The sequence below is a fragment of the Pan troglodytes genome, chromosome 2 (genome assembly GCF_028858775.2).
Source record: "Pan troglodytes isolate AG18354 chromosome 2, NHGRI_mPanTro3-v2.0_pri, whole genome shotgun sequence".
Lineage (NCBI taxonomy): Eukaryota > Metazoa > Chordata > Mammalia > Primates > Hominidae > Pan > Pan troglodytes.
In genome coordinates this window covers 180,329,773-180,349,609 of record NC_086015.1, presented here as the reverse complement: position 1 = coordinate 180,349,609, position 19,837 = coordinate 180,329,773, and the positions used below count along the sequence as shown (strand labels likewise).

General features: G+C 41.2%; 1 protein-coding gene across 21 annotated transcripts in view; it reads left to right on the top strand.

The window, feature by feature from the left end:
• The window catches only part of TBL1XR1 (TBL1X/Y related 1), a 175,219-nt gene that overhangs the window by 46,278 nt on the left and 109,104 nt on the right, over positions 1-19,837 (top strand). For 7 of the 21 annotated variants that reach the window (XM_063807353.1, XM_063807342.1, XM_063807352.1 and 4 more), the window contains one exon: positions 17,108-17,194. The exons of 13 other annotated variants lie outside the window; for them this stretch is intronic. In XM_063807353.1, the coding sequence (XP_063663423.1) occupies positions 17,183-17,194 (12 nt within the window). In that variant the 5' untranslated portion in view covers positions 17,108-17,182. Of the gene's footprint in view, positions 1-7,175; positions 7,295-17,107; positions 17,195-19,837 lie in introns of those variants that run through there. One more of the 21 variants, XM_063807349.1, reaches the window with a different exon arrangement.

Here is a 19,837-nt window from a genome sequence, read left to right as displayed (position 1 = left end):
ATCAAATGCAACTGTTTTTAATACTGCTTTTGATACACACTGGTAATGTTAAACTATACTGAAACATAAATACTTGAAAAATACTTCATCAGGAGAGGTGGTTCAATGTGAAAAATGTGTGGCTCTCAGAGTCATAGATTTGGCTTTCTTCCCCAGCTTTGCTTTTATATACCACTGTGACCCTTCACAAGTGACTCAACTTTCTCTTCACCACAGCGGTGCTATCTATAAAATAAAGGAGTTGAACAGCATGTTTAAAGTGTCTGATTCTGTGATTCTATGTGTTTTTATTATTACTGGCTTTTCTGAGCTACCTCAGAAACAAGTATATTATGTATAGTTATAACCTTATTTGTAAGAAAGAATGTTTTAAGTTTTGAACAACTCACCTTCCAATACAGTGAGGTCCGATCTCAGATTCTCACATGTTCCAGTTTGTGTCTTAATTTTTAAATGAAGGTAAAATAAAAAGCTTTGTGACTATTTCTCCTTATTAATACCTCACTCTATTACCTTCCAAGCTTACCTTAACTGGAATTATGTCAGCGTCCTTAGATAATTACTTTCTGTTAGAGCCTGCTCAGCTGCATGGCACCTAAACAGAGGCCTATACAGGACATATTTTTCCACACACAAGGTCATTTTGGGAGTTGAGGTTAGTCAGGTAGAGCTGGGAATACTACCAAGAAATGGTAAGAAAAATTCTACAACATTAAACTATGTGACATGGAAAAACAGTACCTGAATCTGAGGACTTCAAAGAGACATCATATTTTGTTTTGTTTTCCTAGGTAACTCAGTCTGTAGTTGCTGAAAGAGGAGGAAAGGATTGGACACTGGTCAGTTTTCAGTTTTAGTGACCTGATAGCTTTTGGTCTCTGGATTTGGCATGCATGAAGGCATCCATCCTGCTTGGAGCATTTCATAGCAGCTGCACATTCCTGTTGTCTGGCTTATTTTGCCGAGTTTTAAGGAATTGAGGACTCTGTACTCTGTTAAAATATCAACTTCTTTGACACCATACTGTTTGCTCCTCTGTTGTATTCTTGAATACCATTCCATATGTCTCTCTAAGGCCAGTTTGTTAATTTAAAAAAATCTTCCTTACTACCGGGCTTTTCAGTTTCTGGGGAAGACAAATAATTAAGAAGGTGCATTTGGCTCTTGGTTGACAACATCTTGATTGTTCTGAAAACAACCCTTTTTGACACTAAATTCTAGTTTGATACTCTTGTTTGGAATCAGATAAGAGAAAAAACGGGACTTTGTGGTTTAAATATTGAATAAATTGTATAGTATGCTACATACGGCATGTTCTCAAAGTAGATAATCTGGGGTAACAAATATATTAATACCCACTTTAAGATTTATTTAAATTGACATTTCCTTAGTTATATTAGAATAATTTTAGAGCAGAGGTCAGCACACTGTTGATGTAAAGGATTAAGGGTTAGATAGTAAATACTTTAGGCATGTACTGAAGTCTGCTGTTAGGAAGCAGCCATGGATAGTATGTAAATGAATAAGCACGGCTGTGTTCCAGTAATGTTTTATTTATGATACATTGAAGTTTGTATGATTTTCACAGTCGCGTTGTGTCCCCCTCCGGCCCCCCCACCCATTTAGAAATGTAAAAATTATTCTTAGCTTATGGGCCATACGAAAGCAGGTAGGATTTGGCCCACGGGCTGTCATTTGTGAACTCCTGTTTCAGAGCAATGGTGATGAGTTTTGTTTCAGTTGCTTGCTTGTACTATTTAAGTGATTAATTGTAGAATTAGTATAATACAAAATTAGTTAAAAAGCTTTAAAATCTAGGTGGCCTATTAGTAAATTAGCCATTTTAAACCCCAGTTTTCTTATATGTAAAATGAGAATAAGTATTCTAAAATATATTCTTCATTATAAGCAACAGAACTTACCCTGGCTTTTGTAATTAGAGTAGGGAATATTGAATATTAGGTGGTTCACAGAGTCATTGGGGGAGTGCTAGAGATACAGATTTAAGTCCAAGCTTCTGGGAACATTGCCTGAAACCATGCTGCAGAACTAGATTTGAGAAAGCCAGGGATACTGAACACTAAATACTAGACACTCAGTTTGATTGCAGATGCTACTGTTGTTGCCTCTGGTGCTGTTCCATTGACAGGTACTCCGCATTGCAATCACCGGGAAATGGCTAGCATTGGCTGTTGCCATCATCAAAAGCCAAATATGTCTGCCGTCTTGGGACTGAGCAAGAAATGGAAGCTCTGCTCATTGCTTACTTCTAAAGCAAAGCAAAGTCTCCTGGAGTTTTTTCTTTTCTTTTTTTTGAGGGAGTTTTGCTCTTCTTTGTCCAGGCTGGAGTGCAATGGCGTGATCTCGGCTCACCACAACCTCTGCCTCCTGGGTTCAAGTCATTCTCCTGCCTTAGCTTCCCGAGTAGCTGGGATCACAGGCATGCGCCACCACACCCAGCTAATTTTGTATTTTTAGTAGAGGCAGGGTTTCTCCGTGTTTGCCAGGCTGGTCTCAAACTCCTGACCTCAGGTGATCCACCCGGTCTCCCAAAGTGCAGGGATTATAGGCGTGAGCCATCGCACTCAGCCAATTTTTATTATTTTTATTTTTTTCTCGAGTCTTATTCTGTTGCTCAGGCTGGAGTGTGATCTCGGCTCACTGCTATCTCCCCCTGCTGGGTTCAAGTGATTTTCCTGCCTCAGCCTCCCGAGTAGCTTCAATTACAGGCATGCGGCACCATGCTCGGCTAATTTTTTGTATTTTTAGTAGAGATGGGGTTTCACCATATTGGTCAGGCTGGTCTCGAACTCCTGACCTCGTTATCCACCCACCTCAGCCTCCCAAAGTGCTGGCATTACAGGCGTGAGCCACCGTGCCTGAGAGGTTTATTTTTGAGATCAAAGAGTATGCCATGTCTTTAGCCATAAGAGAAGCTGGGAATTTTAAATTCTAATTTCTAGTTTAGATAGTAAGTAGATTTCAGAATGTGGAAATATCCACAAATTAAAAAGTCTTTTCAAACTTGATAGATGTCCACAACAGTAAATACTTAACTGTCCCCTATCAGCATGTATACCTCCTTTTGTACTTAAACTTTCAACATCCTTAACTAGCTGTCATCTAAAAAATCTAAAATTTATAAAAAGTTTGTGTTATATTCTAAATTGGTGAGTTGGTTATTTAGATCCTAAAATTGATTCTTCATTCAGAACAAAAAAATTATAAAATAACGGACTTGTTTCCATGGTAGCCAGAATAAGTAAGATTGTTGACAAAAGCTAAGTGTCTGTTTCACAGAGATAACTTTCTTAATGGTGGAAAGATTCTGAGTGTTACCATATTGCTACCAGGTAGCTCTGTGTCCCCTGTGAAATGTGGTACTGTTTGGTGTGGAGGTGAGAGGAACTCAAGAGTTAATTGTTGCTTATAGTAGATCACATTATTCAAAAACAGTTGCTTCCCTTCTTTACTGGCTTCTCCCTACAGGACCTCCTACTCGTGGGAGGAGTACTTCCTTGTTCCTGTGGACATCAGGAATGGCCATGGAACTTGATTTGGCCACTGGAAGATGAGTAGAAGTGATTATTTGTCATGTCTAAGCTGAAGCCTTATTAGGAGCCATTGCATGAATGATTTTTGCTAATTTTCCTCAGCCCCAAGAAAAATGGGCCAGATAAAGACTATTTCTTTTGCTAGATTCCAGAATGAAGAAGATGCCTGTAGCCAACCTGTAGCTGACAACAAAAATGAGAAATACATTTTGCGCTGTCTGTTGAACCCAAGACCCTTTCAGAGTAAAACTAATTTAATAATCATAAGTACTTTCTTTCACTGTGTTGACATTTGCACTTTGGCTCAAAAGTGATGTTTTGGAAAACTTGCTGGTTAGGAAAAAATCAGTGCAGTTTCTTCAAACTATGTTCTGCAGCACCATCACCACGTATTTATAGTAAACGAAGTTTTACTTGGTGGGGCATCGTGGCTCATCCCTGTAATCCCAGCACTTTGAGAGGCTGAGGCAGGAGAATTGCTTGAGCACAGGAGTTTGAGACCAGCCTGGGCAACATAGGGAGACCTCGTCTCTATAAAAAAACCAAAAATGTTAGCTGGGCATGGTGGTGCGTGCCTGTAGTCCCAGCTACTTAGGAGGCTGAGCTGTGGTGATCCCTTGAGTCCAGGAGGTTGAGGCTGCAGTGAGCCAAAATCACGCCATTGCACTCCAGGCTGGGTGATAGAGTAAGACTACATCTCAAAAAAAAAAAAAAAAAAAAAAGTCTTAGGAATGTCCTTGATGAAGCAGTAAAAAGTATTAATCTAAAAAAATCATGATCTGAATCTGAATCATTTTAATGGTCTTTGTGATGAAATGGGAAATGTTCATAAAATACTTATGAATGCAAAAGTATGATGGTTTCAGAGGGAAAACTCTTGGGCATTATTTGAGTTATGAGCAGAACCAGCCTTCTTTAATTTTCGCTTGAAACAGTGACTCACTATGGTGATTCTGACATGAGCATTTTAGAGATATTTTCTCAAACAAAGTGAGCTTTTACTTTAAGGAAAACAACGGATGGTATTTGTTGCCAGTGATAAAATCTGAGATTTCACGTGATAGTTTGGGTTTTTGGAAAATTATTAGATACTGTGAGCTTGATAGCTTCCTGTTATTTAGAATTTTTCTGATGATCTTGGTAAAAGTAGTAGTGAATACAACTTTTTTTTTTTTTTTGAGATGGAGTCTCGCTCAGCTGCCCAGGCTGGAGTGCAGTGGCGTGATCTTGGCTTACCACAACCTCCGCCTCCTGGGTTCGAGACCAGCCTGGCCAACATGGTGAAACCCCCATCTCTACTAAAAATATAAAAAATTACCTGGGCATGGTGACGGATGCCTGTAGTCCCAGCTACTCGGGAGCCTGAGGCAGGAGAATCACTTGAACCCGGGAGGCGGAGGTTGCAGTGAGCCAAGATCACGCCATTGCACTCCAGCGTGGGCAACAAGAGCAAAACTCCCATCTCAAAACAAACAAAGCATATCATATGAAAGCCAGAAAACTGACTTAACCTGAGGCAGTATAGTGAAGATGTACTGCTGTACAAGCCAAATGAAAGCAAATTGCTTCTGAAATTCTGTTTGTAGAGATAGAGAAACCTTTGCCAGAATGATAGCTGCATATCAGGTACTGAACTAAGCAGATCACATTTGAATACCAGCTCTTCCTTGTAGTCATTAAGATTAAAACACAGTCATCCTCTAAAAATATTTGTTTTCTGTATTAGCCAGACAGTTGTATTAAGTAGGTACCTGCTAGGAATTGCAATCCTTGCATCTTTCAGTTCTTTGACAATTCTTTCAGGAATGCAAATTACTTTTGTTTGGAGGGAGAGCTCCTGGGATCTCCATCAGACTTCCTGATAAAAACTACCCTGCAACTCCACCTGTCATGGCATCAGTATGGGAATTTTGTCTGTTGGAAAACTAAGACTGCCCTTTGCAACTGTATGTTCAACACCTGGAGAAGATAACCAATAAATTGGGAGGGTTAATCTACTCTGATAAATGGACTTTTGACCAAAACTTTATTATTTGACCACTGTCATTCCTCTTTCTGACAAATGTGCCACATTGGTGCTATCTGGGTCTTTTAGAGATTTAAGAGTTAGCTTTTATAGTCCCAGAAAGGTCTGGGTGTTTCACTCTTCAAGTACATGGTTACCTTAGTAAGGGGCTGTTGATCTTTGTGGAAAGCCAAGAGGGAAATCACAGTACTTGTGATGTAATTATAGAGCTTTGTCTAAAGGATACCTTGCCTTACTGCCTTTATTCTAGAGGGTCTGTGAACTTTGAGAGGCTGTTATTTTTCTATCTTGGTGGCTTATGTCCCCCTTGTCAGGTCTCTGTATTCCATACATATTTGTTTACCCAGGTTAGGAGTTAGCAGACTTTTTCTATAGGGGACCAGATATACAGTCACTGAAAAAAACAATGCAGTGCTGCCATTGTAGTGCTAAAGCAGCAGTAAATAGTACATAAATGAGCTTTTCTGTTCCATTAAAACTTTATTTACTAAAACACAGTGGGTCAGATTTGCCTCCGGTTGTAGTTTTCATACCTCTGGTGTAGATCACATAGGATTATAGTGGAATGTCTTTATGTTACGGTTTTAGGGACTTTCCAAGGTTCCTGCAGACAAACCAGTTTGATAACCACTAGGTTCCTGTTCGTTAAGCTTGCCTGGTACCACTTGAAGTTATAATTAAACAGTCAACAAAATCAGCCTGTGCATTTGAGTTTTGGTTTTAAAGCTTTAGAGCAGGGGTTGGCAAACTGCAGTCTGCAGGCCAAATGTGGCCAGCCTGTTTTTTTGTGATCCACAAGTTAAAAATGTTTTCCATAATTTAAAATAATTGAATAAAGAAGATCAAAAAAGAATGATACAATTTTGTGACAAGTTAAAAATGTTTTCCATAATTTAAAATAATTGAATAAAGATCAAAAAAATGATACTATTTTGTGACAAGTTAAAAATTACATGAAATTCAAATTTTCATGTGTAAAGTTTTATTGAAATACAGCCACATTGATTAATTTATGTGTAGGTTATGGCTGCTTTTTCTTTTCTTTTTTTTTTTTTTTTGGGACGGAGTCTCCCTCTGTCGCCCAGGCTGGAGTGCAGTGGTGCAATCTCGGCGCACTGCAAGCTCCGCCTCCTGGGTTCACGCCATTCTCCTGCCTCAGCCTCTGAGTAGCTGGAACTACAGGCACCCGCTACCACACCCAGCCAATTTTTTTTTTTTTTCTAAAGTAGAGATGGGGTTTCACTGTGCTAGCCAGGATGGTCTCGATCTCCTGACCTCATGATCTACCCGCCTTGGCCTCCCAAAGTGCTGGGATTACAGGCGTGAGCCACCGCGCCCGGCCAGGTTATGGCTGCTTTCACTTCACAACTACACAGTTGAGTAGTTGCAACAGAGACCTTTGGCCTTGGAAGAATTACTATCTGGCCCTTTACAGAAAAACGTTTTCTAACCTTGGCTTAAGATGGAGAACGATTCTTTAATGTTGTACTTAGTAACTGCCTCTTTCTTTGTCAGTGCCATGAGTCAAAAATTTATGCTGTGAATATGTCACTTAGTGTTTTTTTTTGAGACGGAGTTTTGCTCTTGTTTCCCAGGCTGGAGTGCAGTGGTGTGATCTCAGCTCACTCCAACCTCCGCCTCCCGGGGTTCAAGCGATTTTCGTGCCCCAGCCTCCTGAGTAGCTGGGATTACAGGCATATAGCACCATGCCCAGGTAATTTTGTATTTTTAGTAGAGACGGGGTTTCTCCATGTTGGTCAGGCTGGTCTTAAACTCCCTACCTCAGGTGATCCGCCTGCCTCCCAAAGTGCTGGGATTACAGGCATGAGCCACCATGCCCGGCCTGAATATGTCACTTTCTTAACTCCAACACTGTTAGAAGCAGTCATCCCCACTCCACTGTCCTCGTATATCTGTGGCATGACCTTCATAGATTTCTACCAGTCTCACTTGTTCCCCAAAGCGTTGTTTTCTTTAGTCACTTAGGCTAAAGTCATTTGGCTTCCCTGGGCCACAATGGAAGAAGAAGAATTGTCTTGGGCCATATATAATATACACTAATGATAGGTGATGAGCTAGAAAACAAAATCGCAAAAAAATCTCATAATGTTTTAAGAATGTTTATGCAGGTTGGACAAGCTTGGATTAGAGTTTGCAACTACGTGATTTTGAACCTCCTTTTTTCCTGTAGGATGATTTTTAAAATTGAAAAACAATTATTGTTATGACTATTATTTACTTATATTTATGAGGAAGGAAATAATACTGTCATTTAACTTGTTATTAAAGGAGAATCTCCCACTGTCAGTGACAAGGGTATACTGTTGTTTTCTTTTTCAGTTGTTACTTCTGGTTCATACTCAGCTGCCACTGTTTCTTCCAGGTCGTGTTGTGTTTTTTTTGTTGTTTTGCCACTTTACCTTTTCAGTTTTTTCATATAAGTAAAATTTCAGTTCTTGAATGTCTGAAAATGCCTTAATTTTGACTCAGTGGCAAATCTGACTTGACAGCAGTGCTTTCAAGCTTTTTCATGTCGTAAATTGATAGAAAATGGTAATCTTTGCTACTGCTTGTAGCAAAGGCCTCTGGCTGCTCACCTGGTAACCTGTTGGTAGCACGCATTTGGGGAAGCTTTGGGTTATAGGAATATACGTTCAAGGTACTTTTTTCTTTTTTTGAGTTGGAGTCTCACTCCGTCACCCAGGCTGGAGTGCAGTGGCTCCATCTTGGCTCACTGCAACTTCCGCCTCCGGGTTCAAGCGATTCTTCTGCCTCAGCCTCCCGAGTGCCTGGGACTACAGGTGTGTGCCACAACACCCAGCTAATTTTTGTATTTTTAATAGAGACGTGGTTTCATCATATTGGCCAGGCTGGTCTCGAACTCCTGACCTGGTGATCTGTCCACCTTGGCCTCCCAAAGTGCTGGGATTGCAGGCGTGAGCCACCGCACCTGGCTGTTTCAAGGTATTTTTCTTGTAGAACTTGGTGGACACTGCTATATTGTCTTCTAGCACCTGTTACTTCTGATTAGAAGATGAGTGTTAAGGTGATCTTAGTTTTGTTCTGGAAGCTTTCTTGGCATTCTGAAATTTTACTGGTGAGACTCCAGTTACTACAGGTATTTTTAATTTGTTTTTAATGTTACTCTGTTGAGTGTTATCAGTTTGACAACTGAATCATTCTTCAGCTCTTGGAAAGTTTAACTTGCCCCTTCCATCTCTCTCTGTTCTCCACTTTTGCAAGTCTTACGTTGTAAGTAAATGTTGGACTCTCTAGATTGTCAAATTTTCTTTTTCTTTTTTTTAACTATATTTTTGGGTGTTTTTGCTTTACTTTCTGGGAAACGTTTATATTCTAGGCAAATGAATTTGGTGTTTAGTTATGTCCCATTTTATTACACAGTTGAGATTTTTATGCTTTAATTTTTTTTTTTTTTTTTTTTTCCCCGAGATGGAGTCTTGCTTTGTCACCCAGGCTGGAGTACAGTGGTGTGATCTCAGCTCACTGCAACCTCTACTTCCTGAGTTCAAGCGATTCTCCTGCCTCAGCCGCCCAAGTAGCTGCAGCTACAGGCGCGCGCCAGCACTCCCAGCTAATTTTTGTATTGTCTCTTTTTTCTTTTAGTAGAGACAGGGTTTCACCACGTTGGCCAGGCTGGTCTCAAACTTCTGACCTCAGGTGATCTGCCTGCCTCGGCCTCCCAAAGTGCTGGGATTGCAGGCATGAGCCACCACACCCGGCCAGTGCTTTACTAATTTTTAATAGCCATTGCTATTTGTTTTTTTCTTAAATGTGGCGTATTTTGTTTTTTAATCTTGCAGTGTGTTTTTTGAGTCCCTATGAGGATATTAATGAGAATTAAAATATGTTTGTCTGTTCGCTGATTTCTGTATGTTCCTCTTGCACCTTTTATACTGTTAGGTTTTGGCAAATTTTTGGTGCATCTTGGTTAGTATTGTTAGTTAAAGTATGTTTCTGTTGCAGTATGTATATTGGTTCTTTTTCTATGAGGCTTCTCTCTTGAATAGTAGTTTTGGTGACAGGTTCTGTGAAATGGGGTCAGGTATGGACCAGCAGTACTCCTTCTAGGGAGTATGGGTGAGGAGTCAGCAGGCACATGGTACCCTGCTCTCTTGGGTTACTGTGGTGTCTTCAGTACTTCCAAGGAGCAGTGCTTTGGTATATTTCACTCAAATGGTGAGAGATCCCTTCCTCTTTCCCTCCTTTTTCTCCCTTTTTGCTTCCAGCCCCTTTTATTTCTCTTTCAGCATTAGAGGTCTAGTGTTGCCTTCATCTTTGTGCTGTACTGCTCTCTCCAACCTGGCTACTCTCACAGAAAGCCTTACCTGGCAACAATGCCCACTTTCCCCCCTCCCTTTTTTTTTCTCCCAGACAGGGTCTTGCTCTGTCACCCAGGCTGGGAGTACAGTGATGTGATCATGGCTCACTCCAGCCTCAACCTTGAGGCTCAAGTGATCCTCTCACCTCAGCCTCCCAAGTAGCTGGGATCACAGGAGTGTGCCACCACCCCAACTAATTTTTACTTTTTATAGAGATGGAGTCATACCATGTTGCCCAGGCTGGCCTCACACTCCTGGGCTCAATCAGTTCTCCCACCTCGGCCTCTCAAAATGCCGAAATTGCAGGTGTTTGCCATTGCACCCAGTGAATGCCCACCTTTTATAGAGATTCCTTTTGTGGCTTTATCCGTACCTTTAAGCTGCCACCAATCAGCATCTCTGTTCACAGGGTCAGAGGATGGGGTCATCTGTCCAGAATGTGGGTAATGCAGTGCCCTGATGAAGTACCATCATTGTTTCCTTCTTCTTGTAGTTGTGATTAGTATATAACTTGGAACTTCTCTAGTGTGGCCTTGAAAAGCCTTTCATGTCTTTAAACGTGGGTTTTTCTGTCAGTCTGTTTTACTTTCAACCTGATCAAAATTCTTTAGAATTTATCATCATCCAGTGACATCTACTCGCTTTGCAACAGTGCTGTTGTTTTATTTTATCTTTGAGACAGGGTCTTGCTCTGTCATGCAGTTTGGAGTACAGTGGTATGATCACAGCTCACTGCAGCCCCAACCTCACAGGCTCAGTTGATCCTTCCACCTTAGCCTCCCTAGTAGCTAGGAGTACAGGTACCGCCACCATTCATGGCTAATTTTTATTTTTTTCTGTAGAGTCGGGGTTTTGCCATGTTGCCCAGGCTGTTCTCAAACTCCTGGACTCAAGTAGTCCACCTGTCTCAGCCTCCCAAAGTGCTGGGATGACAGGCCTGAGCCAAGGACCCTGGCCTTTTATTTCATTTTAATTTAAATCTTTTCCCTTCATTTTGTGTGGGGCCTTGGGAAGGAGGAGCAGTAGATACATTTGTCTGCCTTGAACTGTAATTGGCTAATTTATGACTGTAAATGTTCCCAGACATGCCTCTCTTCTTAAAAAATGTTTGATTTTATTTTTAATTAATTAACTAATTCATGTATTTATTTTGAGACAGAGTCTCGAGTTCTGTTACCCAGTGGAGTGTGGTGGTATGATCACAGCTCACTGCCTCCTAAACCTCATGGGCTTAATCAGTTGATCTTCCTGCCTCAGCCTCCCGAGTAACCGGGATTACAGGCACACGCCACCACGCCCTGACGATTTTTGCATTTTTTGTAAAGATGAGGTTTTGCCATGTTGCCCAGGCTGGTCTCGAATTCCTGGGCTCAAGCAATCCACCCGTCTTGGCCTCCCAAAGTGCTGGGATTACAGGCGCAAGCCACCATGCCATGCCGGGCCATGTCTTTCTCTAAGGTACATTACTTCTTTAGTATATAGTGCCTTAGAAGAATTAATCAGTCATCTTTCCCCTCCCATAACATTTTAATTTTAATGTATGCCATAATGCTTAAAGCTGTTTTCTGGGCTTATGGCCTGTTATAGAAGTAAGCATGCATAGTCATTGTCATATTGCTTGCCGTCACTTGCTGAGTGCTTTTTCTGTATATAAGGTTATACGTGTGAGTGAGGTCATCTTTTTTGAGAGACCGTATATATTGGAGGATATTTATCTAATCACTCATGACAACGGTCAGAAAACTCATAATATTGAGTAATTGTCTTTAGTGAAGCATAGTAAAGCAGGGAAACATTTTTGAAAATGATTTAGTAAAAGCCCTGGGGGAAGAGAGTGAAAGGACCAGCCAGTTCATTTTTTCTTCTTCGCCGTTTTATGGTTGTACACTGTAGTTTTAGGGCACACTTCAGCAGGGGAGAAATATGGTACTTATGCCCCAAATGCCTTTTCACGTGACGCCTTTTAAACCCTGTTTATTTATCTATTTTTGATAATGTAGGACATTATGATAGATTTTTACTACTCCAATGTTTTAAACATCAGGATTTTGATTAAAAATTGAGAGGATGGCCAGGCGTGGTGGCTCATGCCCACGATCCCAGCACTTTGGGAGGCCGAGGCGGGTGGATCACTTGAGGTCAGGAGTTCAAGACCAGTCTGGCCAACGTGGTGAAACCCTGTCTCTACTAAAAGTACAGAAATTAGCTGGGTGTAGTGGCTGGCGCCTGCTTGCCACTTGGAGGCTACTTGGGAGGCTGAGGCAGGAGAATCACTTGAATCCGGGAGACGGAGGTTGCAGTGAGCCGAGATCCGTACTTTTGCACTCCAGCCTGGGCAATAAGAGGAAAAAAAAAAATTGAGAGGTATGTCAGTGCATACAACAGTAAGACAGTGCTTTTGTCTATGGCTTTTGGACTGTGATTCACAGGTACCTATCTCTGCCTTATACATGTGTGTATATAAAACTGAAATTAGTTTCATGAAACAATATTTGCCTTTCATGTGATGCACTCGTATTACATTCATTAAAAAAGGATATGGCTCACTAAATTTATTTTACGATCCACAAACTGATTGTGACCTGCAGTTTGAAAACCCCTGATTTTAGATACTGATCTATTGGAATAAAGGGAAGATGGAGAGATTTGGATTCCAGTAGATCTTGGTTCGTCTGGCTTAACAGTTTTAGGTAATTTCCTCATTGGGAAGGAATAAAAAGCACTCTGGGGTTAATCCCAGAAGGCCAATTCCAGCCCTCTGGGATTAACCTCCAGAGTGCTTTTTATTTACATGGTTTAAAAAAAAAAACAGCCTTCCACCAGAATGTAAATGCCAGTAGAGCAGGAATCTTGTCTTTGTTGGAAGATGTCAGTGATTTCATTACAGTTGCTTATTTTTGCAGCTGTAAGCTGGAAATAATATCTTGTTAGCTTGGTTGTGATCACTGGAAATATATACAAAGTGGGCCAGGTGCGGTGGCTCACGCCTGTAATACCAGCACTTTGGGAGGCTGAGGTGGGTGGATCACGAGGTCAGGAGATCGAGACCATCCTGGCTAACATGGTGAAGCGCCGTCTCTACTAAAAATACAAAAATTAGCCAGGCGTGGTGGCGGGCACCTGTAGTCCCAGCTACTCAGGAGGCTGAGGCAGGAGAATGGTGTGAACCCGGCTGGCGGAGCTTGCAGTGAGCCGAGATTGCGCGACTGTACTCCAGCCTGGGCAACAGAGCAAGACTCCGTCTCTAAAAAAAAAACAAAAACATATATATATATATATATGTATACACACACACACACACACACACACACACACACACACACACACACACAAAGTGCGGCCTTGTGCGGTGGCTCGCACCTGTAATCCCAGCACTTTTGGAGGCCGAGGTGGGTGGATTACCTGAGGTCAGGAGTTTGAAACCAGTCTGGCCAATGTGGCAAAACCCCATCTCTACTAAAAATACAAAAATTAGTCGGACGTGGTGGTGTGCACCTGTAACCCCAGCTACTCGGGAGGCTGAGGTAGGAGAATCTCTTGAACCTGGAGACAGAGGTTGCAGTGAGCAGAGATGGCACCATTGCACTCCAGCCTGAGTGACAGCACTGCACTCCAGCCTGAGTGACAGAGCAAGACGCCGTCTCAAAACACACACACACACACACACACACACACACACAGACACACACACACACACACACTGCCTTGCAGTGCCAGGAGTAATACAGATATTTAATAATTGGAAGGCTTTTATTATCCATCATTATTTTTACTTTATACCCGTTAGTTTATTAAGTAGGCTCTGAGATTCAAATTTATTCTTGCTTTTAGAGAGACAACATGTTATTACTAGAGACGTATAGATATAACTGCCATACAGGGTGAGGTGGATGTTAGTAGAGTATGTAAGAGGTATTGTAACTTAGAGGAGGCAGTCAGGGTAGGGAAATTACAGATGTATTCCGTATTTAAAAATTTTAAGGAACAGAGTCTCTTAAATTACCACCAGCTAAATGGGGTATTTCTTTAAGGAAACATAAGGGGGAAAGACCGGAATTATCTTAAAGCTGCAAAGCCAAGTGTTTCAGGAAATTGTAGTACTGTTTTGCCTATAACTGATTGTTTTCACTTTCTGGCTTCATGGATAATTGGCATGTGTTCTAGAATGTAACACATTCTTAGGGACTGAATTATCATGTATTCCCCTTAGTAGCAACAGTACTAGGCTTCCAAGTCTAGTGTTCTGCCATAATTCTGTTTTCTCTCTTTCTCTCTGCTCCCAATAGACCAGGCTTTCCTCTGATTTATGGTTCCTGCTTGTTGCTATGTGACTTGTGGTGACCTCTTTCATACTCTTGGTTCCTTGACTCCAGGTTTTTTGTTTGTAAGCAACAGAAACAGTCTAGTTATCTGAAGCAAAAAACGGGAAAGATGGGGAAGTTCATTGAATTAACAAAAACAGGAATAAAGAATCTAGGTTGTAGACATCACAGTGGGCTGACTTGGCAGTGGTTAAGAATCAGTTTGAATTATTTTCCTGTATAATTTCTCTCTCTTTACATTCACGTATCTAGGAGACTGTCTGATTTGCCTAGCTGGAGTTATGTTCCAGTCCTTTGCCCGGGGAAGAAAAGGGCACTGTGATTGAAAACCCCAAGACTGTGCAGAAGAAGCTGTGTAGTTTCTCTAAAGCAAAAGCGGAAGACTAAAAACAACAGACGTCCAATATATAGTGTTAACATGGAGTGTTACTTTTTTTTTTTTTTTTTTTTTGAGATAGGAGTCTCACTCTTTTGCCCAGGTTGGTGTGCAGTGGCGCAATCTTGGCTCACTGCAACCTCTGTTTCACCCTCCCGAGTGGCTGGACTTACAGGTGTGCGCCACCATGCCCAGCTAATTTTTGTATTTTTAGCAGAGATGGGGTTTCACCATGTTGGCCAGGCTGGTCTCGAACTCCTGACCTCAAATGATCCATCTGCCTCCGCCTCTCAAAGTGTTGGCATTACAGGTGTGAGCCACCACACCTAGTGCATAGAGTGTTACTTCTGTGCATGTATGCGTATATTATTATGTAGAATAACATGTAGTGTTACTTCTGTGTGTCTGCATATGAGTGTATTATTATAGTCCAACTCCAGAGAGAAGATATGTATGACTGTTAATCATGCCTAGTATAGATTGTGTTTATTGGGCACACACCTGGTGTAAAAAGTGAGCAGAACTTTGATGCAATGTGCAATGAAAGCTCAGGATGTATATCTTGAAACTATGCCATATTGTCAGGGGGTGGTAAATACAGATAATGTCAATCCAAGGATTGTGGATTCGTTTATTTATTTTATTTATTTATTTTTTATTTTTTGAGACAGAGTTTTGCTCTTGTTGCCCAGGCTGGAGTACAGTGGCGCAATCTTAGCTCACTGCAGCCTCTGCCTCCCAGGTTCAAGCTATTCTTGTGCCTCAGCCTCCTGAGTAGCTGGGATTACAGATGTGCGCCACCATGCCCGGCTAGTTTTTTGTATTTTTAGTAGAGACGGGGTTTGGCCATGCTGGCCAGGTACTCCTGACAGGTAATCCTCCTGCCTTGGCCTCTGAAAGTGCTGGGATTACAGGCGTGAGCCACCGCACCTGGCCGATTCATTTATTTTAAGTAGTGAAATTATAAGATTGTATTTATCTCTCAGAGCATTCATTCTGGAGGGTAGTATATGTATTGTTGAGGTGAGGGTGAAGGGCGGTGTGAGCAGTTACAGGCATCAGGAACAGTAAGAAAGCTGTTGGGTGGTAATCTGAATTCATAAGGCTCTCTGTGATCTGCCCCTGCCTACCTCTGATTTAATTTCCTGCCATTTGTTTATTGCTTGCCACTCTGTAGCCACCCTTACTTCTGTGGGAATCAAACCTGTTCTTTCCTTAGAGCCTATCCCTGGTTGTCACTTTGTTGGATTCTTGTCATTTGTACCTCATTTCATGTTCCCCATCTCCTTTCCTGGCCATGTTCTCTAATCCCATTTTGTCTCTATGACTTTTCACTATCGTATCATTCGGTTTTATTTTTTTAACCACTGTTATTACAATCTGTTAACCTTTCTTTCCCCCCATCTCTGTTAACAGTGGCAGTTGGACAAGGTTTGATTGCTAAAGAAAAGTCACATGATCCAAAGTAACAGTGCTCATCAATCTGTGGTTTATTGCTGAAAAACGATACTTAAAGCAAGTGCTTTCAAGTTAGGTTGCACATCACAAGCAAAGGGTGCCTCCCATCAGTGGACCTGAAGGAGCTAAGTGTGAGGTTCAATTGTCCCCCTTCTGTAGGGCCATATGGATATCTTTCTTTCTTGGATCAGGATCACTGATGTGCGCAGAGAACACCTTGGAACCAGGGATCCCATAGTGGAATCTCAGTGGGGCTTATATTCCTGCTGGCCACATAGGCATATTTTTGCTACATAACCAGCCTTAATGGCAGAAACCTCAAGGGGCTCACCAAAACCAGGTGCAAACCATCAGTCTCACTCAACAGTAAACAATGCTGACAAGCCGGTACAGACAGGCCATAGCTCTTGGGATTCATGGTTTCAGAGCAACATTATTAATCAGTATGTTTGGTACTTTGACCAGGTATCAGTGCCATGCCATTACCTCTCTTATTTCAGGAATGTACACAGGACAGTTCCAGCCTTCTGGGGTTAACAATCAGAGTGCTTTGTGTTTTTTTTTTTTTTTTTTTTTAAACTTCCACTAGAATGTAAATGCCAGTAGAGCAGGAATCTTGTCTTTATTGGAAGATGTGATGATTTCGTTAATGTGTTTTAAGATTTGACAAAGGATATTCAGGGCCGGGTATGGTGGCTTACGCCTGTGATCCCAGCACTTTGGGAGACCAAGGAGAGTGGATCACTCGAGGCCAGGAGTTCAAGACCAGCCTGGCCAACATGGTGAAACCCTGTCTCTACTGAGAATACAAAAATTAGCCGGGCATGGTGGTACATGCCTGTAATTTGGGAGGCTGAGGCGGGAGAATCACTTGAACCCGAGAAGCGGAGCTTGCAGTGAGCCGAGATCACGCCACTGCACTCCAGCCTGGGCAACGGAGTGAGACTCTGTCTCAAAAAAAAAAAAAAAGGATATTCAGAATGACAATGTGTTTTTTTAATTTAGTTTTTTTTTGTTTTCTCAACTTTTAGGTGTGGGAATAAGTATCTTTGGAAGACCAGGCACTTTATGCAGTGTTGAGCTCAGGAGGCAGTGAGTGTTAAGGAATGGGTGTAAAAGTGAGTGTGATTCTCTTTCCCATCTTGCTATTTCTTTATTTTTCCTGGACTCTCTCTTAAGGGTCTTTATGATTAGGCAAATAGCTTTTGACTTTTTTTGTGTGTGTTGCTATGTGTCTTTGAAGAGTTAGGCATTCAGTATGTTCTCTTTGAAGTGTCTCCTACGCTTGACATGGATTCCTGATTTGCTGAAGAAGTTCTCAATATATTCTCTGAAACCTAGTTTCTGTTGCCATTGTGCTACTGACTGCGTGATAAGCCTCAGTACGTTTTAAAATTTTTTATTTTAGAGACAGGGTCTTGCTATGTTGCCCAGACTGGTCTCTAACTCCCTTGTCTCAAACAATCCTCTTAACCTCAGCCTCCCAGGCAGCTGGGACTATAGGTGCAAGCCTCTGTGCCCGGCTCAGTAATTTAACCAATTTCACAGTACCTCTAAACCCCAAATATGGTGGCCTTTTCTTTCAAAACATTTCTAGATGGACCTTTTCTGAGGAGTTAACAATTGTTTTAGTCTGGGCTTTGATAATCTCTTTACAGGTCTGTTTTTGCCTCCCTTTCAGGTAATTATGTTTTTAACTTGTTAACTTGTTTTGAACACTTGAGCATTTTATATGGTTCAAAATTTAAAAAGTACAAAAGTGTATACAGCAAAAAACCTTTCCACATCTGTCCCCTAGCCACTTGGTTCACCTCTCTGGAGTGATGGGTATTATTAGTTTTTTATGTGTCCTTCCAGAGATGATGTTACTATATACAGAAAAGTACGTAATATGCTGTCTCCCAATGTATTTCCCAAAAACGTTGTGGAATATTATATGCACTGCTTTTATTGCCTAACTGTCTTTCCTGGTGATCATTCCCAAATCGGTATCTGAAGAGTTTCTTGTTTTGTTTTTGTTGTTGTTGTTGTTTTTGACTGAATAATACTTTATTATAATTTTACCAGGCCCCTGTTGATGGAGAATTGGTTGTTTCTTTTTATAGTGAAGCAATGGATAACATTGTATATAAGTTATTTTGCATGTGTGCAAACGTTTTGATGAATAAGTTCCCCACAGTAGAATTTCACGGTCAAAGGATATGTGCATTTTTATTGTATTTATTTATTCTTTTTCTTTTTTTTTTTTGAGATGGAGTCTCAGTCTGTCGCCCAGGCTGGAGTGCAGTGGCGTGATCTCGGCTCACTGCAACCTCCGCCTCCTGGGTTCAAGCGATTCTCTGGCCTCCATCTCCTGAGTAGCTTGGACTACAGGTGCACACCACTACGCCCAGCTAATTGTTGTATTTTTAGTACAGACACGGGTTTGGCGTGTTGGCCAGGCTGGTCTTGAACTCCTGTCCTCAGGTGATCTGCCCGCCTCGGCCTCCCAAAGTGCTGGGATTACAGGCGTGAGCCACTGCACCCTGCTGGATATGTGCATTTTTAAATTTCACTGCCAGGTTGTCTCCATGGAGGTTGTAGTTATTGATACTTCTACCACCAGTGTGTATTATAACACTATAGAGTGTTATAAAACTTTTTATCTTTGCCAAACTGGTGGATAAAGAATGGTATCTTGTACTTTTTTTTTAAGATACGCTTTTCATTATGATATGCAGAATACATTAAAAGGTACAGACTACAGATGGTGAAGTTCACAAATTGGACAAACCTGTGTAACCACTATACCAGTCATTACTCTATCCCCAGCCTCTGGAAAGGTAACCATTATCCTGACTTAAAGTATCTATTCATTATTCTTGTGTTTCATATAAACATACAGTGTGTGCTCTTGTTTATGGCTTGTTTTTCTCAGCATTATGAGAGATTTATTTTACTGAGATTCATCCAAATTGTATCAGAAGTTCTCAGTGAAATCTTAATTTGCATTTCTCTTGCAAGGAGGTTGAGCACTTTTTAATGTTTTAAGCTTTAAAATTTTTATTTTCTATAAGCTGTTTACATTCTGTATCCTTGAGTAGGGAATCATTTTCTTCTGGATCTTGTTACATGTAAAGGAGGCTGATTGTCTCAGATATGAGTTGTAATTGTTTTCTTCATCTAGTCCTGCTTTTGATTTTGCATGTGATAGTTCTTGCCATAAAGGATTTTTAAAAAAAGTATAATACAATTTTTTGTGGCCATTTACCTTTTTTCTCAATTACTTGTTTTTTTCCTGTGGGCCTACTGTCTTTTGAGGATCCCATAGCCCTTAGATTACACTTTAATGTCATCAAAGATTAAAGTGCAAAAACCACCTCTAAAAATGACCGTGCTGAACATGAAATTTGAATCATGTGTAAGTGGAGTTATAGAAGAAATAGCTGATGGGGAGAGTGTTGCGAGAATCTTCATATGCAGCTGGAGAAACTTAGTGAAGGTGAATTTATGGACATAAATGAGGAAAGTGGCTGTGATGAAAAAGACGATGGCCTCATAGGAAGTGTCACTGGCCAAAAACTTCACAATAAAGGAACTCTATCAGAGATATTTCATGACATTCAAAATTCAAGGATAAAATGTTAGAAGCTTTAGAGAGTTGTGTGAAAATGCCCCAAGAAATTTCCCCAAGAAATAGAAAAGATACTTGCTCTGTGTCATAAGTGGCCAAGTTTGGTGGCTCAGGCTGGGCACGGTGGCTCATGCCTGTAATCCCAGCA